Source organism: Emydura macquarii, unplaced genomic scaffold (genome assembly GCF_026122565.2).
Source record: "Emydura macquarii macquarii isolate MOO-44397 ecotype Brisbane River unplaced genomic scaffold, CSIRO-AGI_Emac_v2 contig_2369, whole genome shotgun sequence".
Taxonomy (NCBI): Eukaryota; Metazoa; Chordata; order Testudines; family Chelidae; genus Emydura; species Emydura macquarii.
In genome coordinates, this window is record NW_027132506.1 from 3120511 (window position 1) to 3135731 (window position 15221).

General features: G+C 55.6%; 1 protein-coding gene across 1 annotated transcript in view; it reads right to left on the reverse strand.

Annotated features, from left to right (window-relative positions):
* RNF123 (ring finger protein 123) overlaps positions 1-15221 on the reverse strand; it is a 107280-nt gene that overhangs the window by 1787 nt on the left and 90272 nt on the right. Inside the window, exon 36 of the mRNA XM_067561244.1 lies at positions 9412-9554. Coding sequence (XP_067417345.1) covers positions 9412-9554 — 143 coding nt within the window. The remainder of the gene's footprint in view (positions 1-9411; positions 9555-15221) is intronic.

Genomic DNA, 15221 nt, shown 5'->3' on the forward strand with positions numbered 1-15221 from the left:
AGCTGGAGCGTGTCCCCACAGGTGGGAGAGGCCAGCAGGCACAGAATGAGCCGTGCCGGGGGGGGGGGGGGGGGGGGGGAAGAGAGAGAGAGAGAGCGGGATCTGGGATCCCAGCTGCTGGCCTCCACTGGCAGAGGAGACAAACAGAGCTGAAGGTGAGCGCCAGCCCCACTGCTCCTACCAGCAGGGTGAGGGGAGCGAGAGAGCCGGCAGCTGCTCCCTGCCAGCAGGTGGCTGCATGGATTAGCGCCTCTCTGGAAGCAGCATTGAGTGGGGTTTGGCGAGGGCAGCCAGGGTCAGAGGGCCCAAGGTGGCATCCAAGCAAGTAGTTGGGGCTGGGGGGAGCTAGGGAGGGGCAAGGTGACAACAGGTCTAGGCAGAGGGTGCTGGGGCAGGGAGAGGAGACCCGCCCGTCAGGCCCAGCAGACGGCAGGGTCAAGGCGCAGGGCACTAAAGCGGTGGGTGGGCACCTGACAGGAGCAGAGAGGCTGTGGATCATACCCCCTCCCAGTTCTGGGCTGCTCGCCTCTCACAGCAGCGCCCGGAGCTGGCTCAGCAGCAGTTTGGCTTCGCAGGCTCTGGCCCCCACCCCTGCTCCCAGAGGCATTACGCCCAGGCTGGAACACGCTGGCCTTGGTAACTTATAAGGAAAGAACGATGTCCATGAGCCCAAGGAAGCTGAGCCCCTGGTACCAATTCCACTTAGCATCTGACCCCGACTCCTGACCCACCCAGGGCGGGCAGAACGGCGGGAGCTGGTGCGAGCAGAAAGAAAATTATTGCTACCAAATTTTCCATTCTGCAGCCCAGCCTCTCCCGCAGGGTCTGTCGGCAGGGAGCAGATGGCGGGAGGGTTATGAAACAAAAGTGTGGTAGGAAAGTGCTCAAAAGTCTGTATTATTTCTGGGCCATCTCCTGCAGCACCATTCTGCCACGGGAGCCTCTGCAGCCAACCCTCTCGAGTGTGACCAAGGCGTTAGCTGCTCACCAAGTGGCCACGTAACAGACCCCACGCTTATTTCTCCCATGAGGCTGCTAAGGATCTCTTGGAGTGCACCTTGATCCCTTCTGGGACTGGGGCTGCTGATGATTTGGCAGCTTCCACAACACATCCTCTAATCCAGTGTTTCTCAACCTCTTTAGTACCATGGACCGTGTCAGGGAGTTCTCAGGGACTGGTGCTGGTCCATGGACTGGTTGTTGAGACACACTGCTCTAATCCACCTAGCGATGGCGGGTGTGGAAGCCCTGAGGCTGCGGCCTTTCGAGTAGAAGGACACAAAGAGGCCAATCTTCTGGTGGATTCTGCACATTTGAGATTTTCAAAGCTCTTCTGCCACTCAAAGTCATAGAATCATAGAAGATTAGAGTTGGAAGGGACCTCAGGAGGTATCTAGTTCAACCCCCTGGTCAAAGCAGGACTAACCTCAACTAAATCATCCCAGCCAGGGCTTTGTCAAGCCAGGCCTTAAAAACCTCTAAGGCTGGAGATTCCACCACCTCCCTAGGTAACCCATTCCAGTGCTTCACCACCCTCCTAGGGAAAAACTTTTTCCTAATATCCAACCTAGACCCTGCCCCTCTTCAACTTGAGACCCGTTGCTCCTTGTTCTGTCATCTGCCACCACTGAGAACAGCCTAGCCCCATCCTCCCTGGAACCCCCTTTCAGGTAGTTAAAGGCTGCTATCAAATCCCCCCTCAATCTTCTCTTCTACAGACTAAACAAGCCTAGTTCCCTCAACCTCTCCTCATAAGTCCTGTGCTCCAGCCCCCTAATCATTTTTGTTGCCCTTCACTGGACTCCCTCCAACTTGTCCACATCCTTTCTCTAGTGAGGGGCCCAAAACTGGACACAATACTCCAAATGTGGCCTCACCAATGCCGAATAGAGGGGAATAATCACTTCCCACAATCCGCTGGCAATGCTCCTACTAATGCAACCCAATATGCTATTAGCCTTCTTGGCAACCAGGACACACTGCTGACTCATATCCAGCTTCTTATCCACTGTAACCTCCAGGTCCTTTTCTGCAGAACTGCTGCCTAGCCCGTGAGTGCCCAGTCTGTAGCTGTGTATGGGATTCTTCCGTCCTAAGTGGAGGACTCTGCACTTGTTCTTGTTGAACCTCATCAGGTTTCTTTTGGCCCAATCCTCCAATTTGTCTAGGTCGCTCTGTATCCTGTCCTTGCCCTCCAGTGTATCTACCTCTCCCTCTAGCTTAGTGTCATCTGCAGACTTGCTGAGGGTGCAACCTACCCCATTGTCCAGATCATTAATGAAGATGTTGAACAAAACTGGCCCCAGGACCGACCCCTGGGGCACTCTGCTTGTGACCGGCTGCCAACTAGACATGGAGCCATTTATCACTACTCATTGAGCCCTATGCTCTAGCCAGTTCTCTATCCATTTAATAGTCCATTCATCCAACCTATACTTCTGTAACTTGCTGAGAAGAATACTGTGAGAGACCGTATCAAAAGTTTTGCTAAAATCAAGGTATATCACGTCCACTGCTTTCCCCACAGCCACAACAGAGCCAGTCACCTCATCATAGAAAACACTCAGGTTGGTCAGGCATGACTTTCCCTTGGTGAATCCGTGTTGACTATTCCTGATCACCTTCCTCTCTTCCAAGTGCCTTAAAATGGATTCCTTGAGGATCTGCTCCATGATTTTTCCAGGGATTGTCTGTAGTTCCCTGGATCCTCTTTCCTCCCTTTTTTGAAGATGGGCACTATATTTGCCTTTTTCCAATCATCGGGGACCTCCCCCAATTGCCACGAGCTTTCAAAGATAATAGCCAATGGCTCTGCAATCACATCAGCCAACTGATGCCAAAGTCTGCCACATCTTTTCATTGGATGTTGTCTCGGACAGCATGAAGGAGGCACAGCTCCTGCGAAGACGGGATTCTGGGGTTCCTGACCCAACGGAACACACACTAAGGCTCATGTATGGATGAGGCTGCCAGCTCCGAGGCTGCCTGGCGGATGTGACAGCTACTAAGAAACGAGCCTTAATGGATAAATAAAAAGCTAACACTGAAGTCAGAGGCTCAAAAGGGATGGCTGGCAGGGCCCTCAAAAGTAGCAGTAGGTCCCACATTGGGAAGACCGCCTGACTGCCGGTCTGGCTAATCAGACTGCTAGAAGGAAACTGGCTACCTGTGGATGGTCTGCCAGGGGGCCCAAGGATCCTACAAACAGCACCCTGCTAAGAGCAGACACCTGACAGGCCCTGTTTCTGCCTGCTTGGGGAAAGTCCAGAATGGCTGGAATTCCTGCATTTCTGGGATTTGCACTGTGCTCTTGGTACCAGTTGTAGAATCTGGACCAGAGAGAGCGGTATGCTTTTAGGATTGATACTCTCCTGGATGAAAGCAATAACTGAATGACTCTGGAAGATGGATCGAGACCTAGCTCTTCCCCCACAATAACCAGGCTGTTAGTTGAAGCTGTTTTGGGTCTGGATGAAGAACAGGACCGTCAAAAGGATGTCCCGTCTCCACAAAAGCTGGAGTGGGAGTTCCACTTTCAGCTCTACCAGATCTGAGAACCAAGGCCTCCTTGGCCAAAGAGGAATGATAAGAATTACCTTCACCTGCTCTTGTTTTAGTTTCTGGACCACCTTTCCCAGCAGCAGAAAAGATGAAAACACATCAAGTAGGCCCTACGGCCAACGGTGCAATAAGGCATCTGCCCCCACGACTCTGGGGTCTGCTTCGCTTGTGAAGTATTTTGGCCTCTTTGCATTTGTCTGATTCACAAAGGGGTCCGTTGAAGGGAGGCTGAACGTCTGAATGGGGAGTCCTGACTCAGGCACCACTCGGAGGTGTTGGCCCTGCGCTTGGTGAGACAGTCTGCCTTTGGTGGTTCAGGGTCCATTTGATGTGGATCACTCTGAGGAAAAGGTGGAACTGTTCCACTCACCTCATTATTTCCATTGCTCCCTCATGTAGGGCTGGACTCTTTGTTCCCCTCGGTTGTTTAAATATGCAAACACAGTGGAATTTCTGATTAAACCAGGGCTGGAACCTTCACAGAGCTAGCTTGATAGCTCAGCTCTAGGAGGTTTATGCTGTCAGCCTTTTCCTCCTGGCTCCAGAGGCCCTGGGCTGTTTGGATCTCCAAGTGAGCTCCCCAGTCCTCCAGGCTGGCGTTGGTTGCGATGTCTAAAGGATCTGGAAGGCAGATGGCCTGCCTTTGTGGGCATTGTAATAGGCTGACCACCACTGTACAGAGTTAAATACCTGTGCTGGAACCTGCACTTGATCCTTCATGTGTCCCGGGGAGTGGTCCCACACCTTCAGTACGAAGGCTCGAAGACGTCTGATGAGCGACTGTGCTCGGGGAGTGATCCCTATGCACGGCCCCAGGTGTCCCAGCAGTTAGTACACAGCATAGGGCTGTGTGAGGTCTGCTGCAGCTCTGGAGCCAAGATAATACTTTTCTGCATTTTCTGAAACCTTTCTTATGGTGGGTAGATCTTTGCAACCCAGGTGGGTTATTCTGGGCTGGAACCAGAGAACTTTTCTTGGCATTCATGATGAAGCCGTGCGCTTGGAGGGGATTCAACATCTGAGATGTGGCCCTGTGCACTGCTGACTGCGAGGGAGTTCTGATCGGGAGCTTGGCCAGAAAAGGGCACAGGTGAGTTCCCTGCAGCCTGGGTCTGGCTATTTTCACCACCACCATCGTAGTAAAACCCTGGGGGCCCAGGACAGGCCAAAGGGGAGCGTTCAGTACTGATAACATTTCCTGCCATAGCTGAACCTCAAAGTCTGCGGTGGCATGGTCGGGTGGGGATATGGAGAAACGTGTCTGCTAGATGTACTGAAGTCAAGAAGTCCCGCTGGGCAGGGAGGACACCATGCAGGCCAGGGTCTCCATTCAAAACATCGTTTTCTTCATCCACTTCATCCACTTGTTGAGCCTTTTGAGGTTGAGAATGGCTCTGATACCACCGTGGGCTTCTGCACCATGAAGGAGTAGAACCCGGAGACCCTTATTCTGAAGGATCACTCTCCATCACTCCCACATCCAGAGATGAGATATTTCGTTCTGGATCAAATTGTGTCTCGGGGCTGTTGAAACGCGGTGACTGGACGAAGAATGGATGGCATGGAGCCTGCAGTTTAAGGGAATATCCCTGGTTCACTATCTCCCAGATTAACTTGTCTGTGGTTGAAGAAACTCGTTCCTTTAGGAAATGGGAAATTCTGCCCCCTCGCTTCACGCCTGGGCAGAGGTCTAGGTGACCTTTGTTGTAAAGTGGATTTTAGGGGGGCTGAGTCCCCTCTGGACTTTCCCCTGGACTTTGATTCCACTGTTTTCACTGTGGGAACCTGTTGTCCCGTTGCTGGTACCTCTGTAATAACAAGCAGCGTCTCTGTCTGAAGGCCAGTCTATATTCTATAGAGAGCAGTTAGTGGGGAAAGGAGAGACTGTTTCGATTTTGTTGCATTGTCTGTCACCACGTTATCTAGCTTTCCTCCAAAAAGGAGGGAGCCTGGAAACCTGGCCAAGCACAGACCTGCTGAGAGTGAGTAGCCACCTTCCAGGATCGGAGCCTAGATGGTGCCTGGCTAGTTAGCTGGAAGCCCTGGCTGGGGCTGAGAACCTCATTGAATCCACAGAGGCGTCAGCTACAAATGCTGTTGCTAGGGAGATGTTGGTAAAATGGACCCAAAGTCAGGGTGACGATCTCTGTCCTTAAGGGTTTCGACATCTTCCAGCCAGGAAAGAGATGCTCTTGCAAAGCAGGTTGCCGCTGCCAGTGTCACTCGGAGGCTGGCAGAGGAGGCTTTAAAATCTTCTTTGAGAATGGCTCCATCTTCCTGTCTGTGGGGTCCTTGGGGTAGATCTGCCCTTCTGGGGGGATACCTGTATCCCTGAGGAGAGACGCGACAGCACCGCCAGCCCTCGGTATCTCAGCAATACCTTTGGTTCTTGAACGTTATAGAGCCTGAGGCGCTCTTATTAACGTGCCTGCCCTGACCTGGCTTATTCCACTCATCCCTAATCACTTCCTGGAAGGAGGAATGAAGGAGCATCACTGCCACAGGGGAGGATCTTGAGGGATGAAATTTGCTCTGAGGCTCACGCTCAGTGGCCTGCTGAGGCTGGGTTTGAATCGTGCAGATAACCTGGCTGCACATAGATTGACACTTCTCAAGGGGAAACGTCTTTGCTGAATTTTCCCCCGGCTTGTTCGGAGTCAGAGCCAGGCAGCTCGTCTTCCGCACTGGAGGAGGGGGGGAAGGAAGAAGAGTTAGAGGAGTCGGCTCTCCTGGATTTTTTGTGCCTTTTCTTTCCCCTTTTAGTTTTTTTTTTAAATCTTTTTTTGCACACTTTGGAAGCACAGAAGCTCTGCTGCGGCTTTGGGGAGGCAACCTACAATTTTGTCCTCCTTAGGGCCTGGAGCCCTCTCGAGAGGTCTGCCTATGACTCCTCCCCCACTGGGTCTCGATTCCCCCTGGGGTGGGGGAAACTCATCAGCACCCATCTGGACATCTTGGGAGGGAGGGGGGCTGATTAGAAGCCCTGCTTCTTTCCCCGGGTGCTCAGGACTCACTTTATGACTTGTGGGGGGATGGAGGCGGGTGGGAGTGGTGAGGAAACTCATGGCCCTGCAATCCTCCCCTCTTAGTTCTGTAAAGGCCCCAGCAACCTACCCCTGAGCTGAATGGCCAGGGTCTGCCTTGCTTCTGGAGCCTATCCCTGTTCTGCACTGGGTTTCCTGGTCCATTTTCCCCTCACTGGAGCCATGGCTGCCTTGGTGGGTAGAGACCCCACCTGCCTGTCTGACTCGTAGCTCCAGGACCTAACAGAATTAAGGATGGACGGCTGGGTGCAGGCTGGGCACAACACAAATCGTCTGTCAAGCCTGGGAAGGCTGCCTCACAAATCGAGCACTGCTTGGACTGAACCCAGGGCTTTCTTGGCTGCTCTGCCGTGCCTGTAAGGGGCAGAGGAGCCGGCAGGGAGACATTGCAGCGGAGGCTCAGGGAGGGTTAAAACCCTGAGGGGTTAGCTACCGGGGAGGAGGAGAAATGCCCAGGAGGGAGAACACTGCTCCCCACTGCCCAAGAACTAGGCAGAAAAGTTAAATAGATGGAATAAGGGCAGGAGCGAAAGGAATTGCCACTGCTGATGCTGCAGAGGCAGAGAACCTGGCAGCAAGTGGGAACAGGGGATGTGACCAGCATGTGCGGCGCCAAAACGCTGCTGCGCCTCGGTGAGTTGCAGAGAGGGAAGAGCAGCGCGGATACCCAGAATGCACTCTGCACCGCCTCGTCACCGTGCTAGACCCCGTGCCATGGGGAGGGCACAGCTACGCACAGGGGCTTGGGCAGGGCATGCCCGCAGGAGCTGGGCACAGCGAGCTCTGAGAGGCGTGTTCTGGGAAGCCACTTAGCAGCACCGAATAAGGAGAGGTGACACGCGGCACCTCCAGCAGCATGGGGCAAGCTCAGGGGACACCCCTATGCCACGGGGTTACACGCAGGCTGCAGCACTCCAGGCCTTGCTGCTCCCTGCCCCCGGCTCTGACAGCTGCACTAACGCCCTCTCCACCTGCCCTGCTGGGAAGTGACCCACAGGCTGGGTGCTTGCCTGCTGGGGCGCTCGGAGTCCAGCTCCGGACTCACAGCTGTAACGAGAGCAGTGCTCAGCCAGCGGGGGTGGAGAGCAGTCAGCCGCCTTTGGCAGCGCAGCCCTGGAGACCAACAGATCCAAGCCAAGGCTGGCCGGCCTCTGCGCCAGACCCTCTCACTGGGAGCAGGGACTCTCCAGCCTACTGCCAGCTCTCATGATGGCTGCCTGCCCAGAGGGACCCGCTGTCTGGGTAGGGCCAGTGCTCAGAGCAGCTCTGCAGGCAGCAGCACCGCCCTGCACTTCCCCGGGCAGCCCCTGGGCTCTGAGCCATCCTCACCACAGGGAAGCTGGCAGATGAGCTTCGCTGGCTGCCCAGAGCTCCTCCCAGAGGGTGCCATGGCTGCTGAGTGCCCCTATGACCAAGGGGGAATTTTCTGTAACATCTGTAGGAAGGCCTGTGTGTGCCTCAGTTTCCCTCATATTTTGCAAGGCTACCCAGTGTGGATGGGAGAGGGGACTGTCCTCTCAGGGCTGGCTGAATGAATGACGCCTTCTGTCTGAGCTGGGAGGCGTCACTAGGAAAAGACTGGCCTGAGGCCGACCCCGTATCCATGGCAAATCTCAGAGGACACTGGCAAAACCAGTCGCCAGGACATGAACACCTAGCAACCAAGTGCCGCACGCCCCTTCCCCCCCCCCGGGACCCCAGCCTGAGAGTTACGGCCTGGGAGATGCAAGGTGGGGGACGAGAGCTGGTTGTGGGAAGGAGTCTGGGCTGTTCCCGGAGCTGACCAAGGAGGTCAGACGGGGAGACACAGAACTTGAATCGGGGTTCACGGCAGCTGGGCTGGGCCCAGGCTACCCAGACAGGACTCCCAGCGTCAGTGGCCAGGGGACTGACAAACAGTTCGCTGGTTCAGAACAGGCTGCAGGGTCGTTGCAGATACTCCCTGGAGCACCGCGTCCGGGGGCCGTACAAGCCTCCCACAGGGCCTGGCTGCCAGACTCGCTGCCAGGAGCCTGGAGATAGACGGGGGAGGGGGCTGGTGCCGATGGCCCAGGAGTGGAGCCATGGAGGCCACAGGCCTGCCCCGGTGGAACTGTGTGGGGCCTGGCACACTAAAGGGGGCACGCCCAGGAGACAGGTCAGACTGGGGGGGCATAGACCATGACACCTCCATCCTGCAGCCCATCCAGGGACTCACAGGCACCGTGGAGATGTGCCCTTAGTGTCCCCTCTGGGCCATCACTCCATTTTGCTTCACTCCCCTGGCAGTGAGAGAAGGCTGGGGGGGGGGGGGGGAGGGGGCAGGATTATTGGGTAGGGGCAGGTCAGCTGGCAAAGACACTTTCTCTGATTTTCCCAGGAACCCTCTGGTGAGAGAAGACTCATTGGTCCCCCCAGCACAGTGGGTGCTGGGCCTGGGTGTACCCACAGTCTGACCCCTTGGGGTAGCTCTGACCCTCTGTCCTGTGGCCCTGGCCTTGCGGCAGGGCAGGTAGCCTTTGCCTCCCCCTCTGCTGAGCCGGCCGCCCCGGGGCTCACTCAGCCAGCAGAGGGAGCAGCGTCCGTTGGGGCCCGTCACCTCCTGATTACAGGTGGGGGCTCCAGCTCCGGGAATCTCTCCCTGCCAAGTCTGAGTCTCTGAGAAACAAACGGGGAGAAGACCCAGCTAGAAAAACCAACCCCCTGGAGCTCCCCAGCCATCCTGCATCCAGCACGGCCCAGCTGGCCAGGCCGCCCCGAGGAAGGAAGCTGGGTACAAGCACACAGGTCCCAGCCAGGGGCCCCAGGGTTCAATGCAGACACTTACAGGTATGCAGGGAGAAGTGTCTCTTCTCTGCAGAGGGCGGCCCGGCAGCCAGGGCCGAGGGCTCTGCGTGGCCAAGCAGGTACTGGATGGAGCGGAGCTGGAAGCAGGGATCTGCCAGGAGCACGGCTGTCGCCCGCTTGGCTCTGCAAACGAACACACACAGTCAGGGCCTCTCTGCCACAGCGCTGACCATCCCACCAGTACCAGTACATGGGGGGCACTGGGGCCCGACGCCTGCTGTGCGAGGACCCCGCGAGCACTCATTTGCCCAACACCTGCAGAGCCCTGGAGCAACGGACAGACTGGCTTGTCCGGCCAGGGAGCTGCCCCCTTGACAAGGTGCTGCCAGCAGGAGAGCTCTTGCTTCCCAGCGCTGTTGACTACAGGAGCCGCCAGCAGGGCGCTAGGCCAGGCTGGAGGGGAAAGCCAGTGGGGTGCTAGCCACGTCACCCCAACGCACCAGTTCAAGGCTCCCTGCTCAGACGGGGCCAGAGGCTCCTGGAGGGACCCGCTCACTTGCTGGCTGGAGGAAGGAGAGAAACTGCAGACCAGGAATCAGGTCCCTGGGAACCCCCCCCCGGGGGTAGCACTGCCCCATTTCACAGCTGGCAGAGCCTCAGCTCAGCGTCTGGCTCCAGACCCTGCTCCAAACTGACTCTGGTGGAGGAGGCCTGGGGGGCAGCAGGTATTCGGAGGCTGGAAGAGGAGGTTACTCCCCTGTAACAGGAGGTTCTTCAAGAGGTGTGGCCCTGTCTGTATTCCACTGAGGGCAACGTGTCTGTGCCACACGCCCAGAGCCAGAGCTTTTCGAAGTAGAAGTGTCCGTCAGTCCACACACGCGCCCATACACTGCCTCGTGGTTACACCCGAGATGATAAAGGGTGGGACGGACCGACCGCATCTCCTGTTCTTTCTCCACCACGGACCTACAGAGCCACAGCAGAGGGGAAGGAGGGTGGCTCTGGAATACAGATCGGGACTGCACATCTCGAAGAACTCCAGTTACAGATAAGTAATCTCCCCTCCCTCTTCAAGTGCTGGTCCCTACTGTGTCCCACTGAGGGCAAATCGCTAGCAGTACCTAGGTAGGCGGGGGGTGTGTGGAAGGCAGCAGAACCATGGAACGGAGGCTGCACCAAACGAGGCGTCCGTCGCGGAATCACGCACCACAGCCCAACGAGAAGAAAGGCATGTTCCGAACGCCATGCAGCCGCCTTACCTAGGTCCGCCAGGGGCACATCGTGGAGCGCGGCCGTGGTTGATGCTTGCACTCTTATGGAATGGGCCCACATCCCACCCAGCGGGGACCCTCCCGACAACTGATCGCAGAGCGCAATGCAATCCGAGACCCACTTTGAGAGCCTGCCCTTCACTTCTCTCCGCCATGGTAACACAGCCCGGGAGATTGTGGAACAGCTTTGTCCTTTGCAGGGAGAAGGCCAGGGCCCTGTGTGCATCACAGGAGTTGAGTCACCGTTCCTCAGAGGCATGCAGATTGAGGGAGAAGGCGAGCAGATGTGTGTGTTGGCTGAGGTGGAATCGGGAAACCACCTTTGGTAGGAGCTTGGGATGCAGTCGCAGTGAACCCTTGTCTGAAGTAACGGACAGAAGGAAAGTGACCGTCATGGAGAGGAGAGAAAGGGGGCGGGAGGCCAGAGGTTTGAAGGGAGAGCTCAAACGAGGTCAGGACTAGGTTGAGGTCCCACTGGGGAACAAGGGGCCAAATGGGCAGGGTATTTAAGTAAAAGGTCCTTCCAGAATCAGGCAGCCAAGGGATGGGTAAAATTCGAAGGCCCCTCCACTGGGGAGTGGAAGGAGCTAATGGCAGCTGCGTGAACTCAGATAGAGCTGACAGCAAGCCCCGAGGTCTTTAGACAGAGGAAATAGTCTAACAGCATCGGGCTGCCCACAGCTTCGAGGGCAAGGCCTTGTCGTTGTGCCCAGGAAGTGAAACATGCCCGTTTCACCTGACAGGAGCATCTCATAGAGTCCTTCTGGCTACTGGAGAGGACATCTTATACTGCCAACAAGCATTCTCGCATTAAAGGAGATGGCCCTCTAAAGACCAAGCTGTCTGATGGAGCGGCCGTGGGTCAGGGTGCCCGTCTGCTATTCTGTCGTGTTAGCAGTTCCAGAAACGTCTGGAGCAGGAGAGGAGGATGTTTCGACATGTGGAGAAGAGGAAACCAGAAGGGCGCAGTCACAATGACCATCGCTCTCCGGCCAGTTTGTGGAAGACACAGGTAGGAGTGGGGGGAGGCGTAGTTCATCTGCTCTGATGAGCAGAATACCACCCAGTGAGTGCGCACCAAGTCCCCCTCGTGAGCAATATCGGGTGCCTTTTTCTATCGAGGGAACAATGACTGCAAGCGTGACCATGCGGAATTCCGGTGTGCGAATGCAATAGTTGAAGTGTTGGAGATCTACGGTTGGTCCCCATCCCCCTTTCTCTTTGGTACCAGGAAATAGCTGGAGGAGAACCCTGTGCTTTGCAAAGCCAGGCGGACTGACTCCACGGCTCATCTCTGCAGAAGGGAGTCCTCCTCTAGGGTAAGAACACTGTCGTGAGCGTGGTCCCTGTGAAGGGACTGGAGCGAAGGATCGTGACGAAGCAGAGATGCCCCAATGTTTCCTCTGAGGGCTGTGTCACGCCTCAGTTTCCCCCACGTTACTCATGTATTTTGGTGATGGGACTTGGTGTGTGATCATTGCAGAGACCCTAGAGGGTGGATGGGCCTTCCCCAGCCACAGCTACTTAGACCATGGGCAGGCCCCCCTCTGACCTACTGGGTCAAAACAGCCATGACAGGTTGTAACACCTTGCCGGGACAAGAGACAAAGGACTGGGGAGGGGCCAGAGCAAGGGGGTCTGGTGGCTGGGAGGAGAATCAGTCTCCCGTCAGGGGTCGAGGGAAGTGACCTGACAGTTGATCATTGCTGTAATTACTACTTACGCTGCTAACAGAGTCTGTCTATGCTGTGATCCTGAGAACTAATAAACCCTTCTGACGTCCACGCTGGCTGTGCATCGCTTCTGACTGCAAGACGGGTGCCTGGCCCCTTTGGGGCATGGAAGGACTCCCCAGGGCCCCATCCAAGGGGCCCCACAGGGGGAGCTCGGAGGGCACAGGGGGACCGAACACTGCGAGGCCAGGGTCAGGAGGCGGCTGCACTGGTGTGTGGAGACCTAGGGGGGCAGACTCCGAGCACTGGAGCCCTGACTGGCTGCACCCCAGAGTGGTTCCAGAGCACGGCTCCTGGGGGCTCCATCACAGGGATGTAGAGGAGGCATTAAACTCGATGGTACAGCCATGTCGAACATCATCCAGGACCCACTTCTCCATTATCGCTCTCCACGCTGGCAGAAAGAGTTTGAGATGACTGCTGAAAGGGGCGGTTGGCAAGAGCATTGGTGAACAGACTAGATGGCTCTCTAGTTGCACTCAGAAATATCACTTTCGTGACGACTGAGCGTGTTGTGCAGACGTCTGCATTGCTGGAACAAGCGGACGGATTCTGTGGACCTTAGGACATTTCTGAGGAAGCTCGTTGGTGGTAGAAGTGTGGCGTTCTGTAGCGCTGTGTAGGGGATGCGCGATAAAATGTTCACTATGGCAGCAGTGTATTTATGCTTAAGGATCATAAGGTGGCTCTGGAGTCTTTCAGTGAGTGTAAGGAATCATCAGTCTTCTGGTAGAGTGTGATTCAAAGGGAAGGTCTTTGATGGTGTTCTGTATCTCTCTAGGGAAACCAGAGGAGTGGAACCAGGATTCCCTCCTCATGACAATTCCAGTCGCCAATACTCGTGAGGATGTGTCCACTGAGTCAACTGCAGCCTGGAGCATGGACCTGGTAACCAACTTGCCTTCCTGTAAAATTTCTTGGAATCGGGCACAATCCTGATGAGGTAGCTTATCTACAAACTCCGTCATCCAGCCAGAGTTTATGCAGTCGTTTTGGCCATCCGTGCTAAGTAGTTAGAGATCCGGACCCGTACTCCAGCCAAGGAGAAGACCTTCTGACTCATATGCATGGCAAGAGACTGGGCCTTGTCTGCCAGAATGGAACATGGGTGTTGCTGCATGACCCGCTCCAACAGGGAGCTAGGGGGAGGGCATGAAAATAAGAACTTAGACCTCTTGGGGAGCAGGACATAGTACCTTTTCTCAACCCCTGTAGGATGGGGCCACACGGTGCATGCCAGCTGAAGAATGGCATTGTGGATTGGTAAGGCCACCCTTTCTGGTATTAATGCATGCAGGAGGTCTAATGACTGGCACTGACTGTCCTGCACCTCTTCTAGTGGGATCTCAAGAGCATTGGCCATCCCCTGCAATAGCTCTTGAAACTGATGATAGTCATCTGGTGGGGAGGAGAGAGTTGATGACACAGCCGCATCTGGGTACCAAGCTGATCGGTGCATCGTCTAACCTGCCTTCCGAACGTCTGCTCAATGGAGGGTGGGGAGGTGAGACAGGAGAGTCCTTCCGTGCTGAACGAGATGGTTTGGAAGGTGAATATTGAGGCCATGAGCTCCCATATGGCCAGCCTGGCTGATCCATGGAGCTGAGTACCAGTGTTCCTGGGCGGAGGTAAGAAGGGAACTGCCACGGTGCCACCAGAACCCTCTGCTAGTCACATCTCCGAGCGGAAGCGGCGGATTATGCTGAACATTCAAAGCCTCAGACTCAGAGGAACTGGAGCCTTGCACAAACGACGGAACCAAGGGAACAGGATGCATTAGAGGGGTACAACCAGCAGATGGCAGATCTAACATGGGAGATGGGGCCCTGAAAAAGGTGAGAGCACCAGAACAAGCGGAGACCTCACTCTTTCCAGGGCAAACAGTTCATGAGGCTCAGAGCCAATGGTACCCGCTCTATGGACGGAACTGGCACTGGTAAAGAGGTCTGTCTCAGGACTGATGATTCACGGGGTGCTGGCGGAGCTGAAACAGGAGGGATACATGGGTCTGGCACTGGCGGATCCAGTGAACGATGTGGCCTCTTGTCGGTTTTGTGAGCCCTGGAACGTGTCACTTCTTCATGGCCGGTGCAGCATCCTTCTTGGACTTGGAGGAAGACTTACTGCTATGCTTATGTGCATGCTTCTGAGGCTCATGGCTAGGCCCTGGCATGAGCCCATAGCACAGGTACCGGCGGAGCCAGACGGAGGCTCCACGGCAGGGGAAGTGCTCTTAGATTGTTCAGGCCAAAATACAGGGGGGTTCCCTGGCCAGGACCCAATGCCTGTCCCACGGCAACCTCCGTGAAATGTTTTTTGAGGTAGAGAGCGCAGTCTTCCCATGTACAGGCAGGGAAGGAGAGGCAGATACCGCACCTGGACGCAATGTGGGCGTCTCCCAAGCAGTACAAATGGTGCTGGTGCTCGTCGCTGATGGAAAACAAGCGAGGGCAGGAAGCGCAGAGTTTGAGTCCTGGTGTCTTTGGCATAATCTAGCACCCAGACCTGGGAGATGGAGGAGGTCAAGGGGAGGATTGTTTGGATTCCAAGTCCCCGAGTCCTTAATCTGACAAAATTTCTAGGAACTAGAAATTTACTGAAAGGAAGAAAGAAAAAGAAAATCCCAACTATGAACAAGAATAAAAAGTTTTACTGAACAGTTTGGAAAGTGTCCCCCAAGGACTAGAGGACAGCAGAAGCTCCGACTCTCGCCATGCGGCTGTGAGAAGGAACTGCAGATGTGATCAGCCCAGCCCACCCTGCATCACTCGGGTGAAACCATGAGGCAACGTACGAGCTTGTGTGTGGCCTGATGGACACTGCTCCTCAGGAAAGCTCTGGCTCCG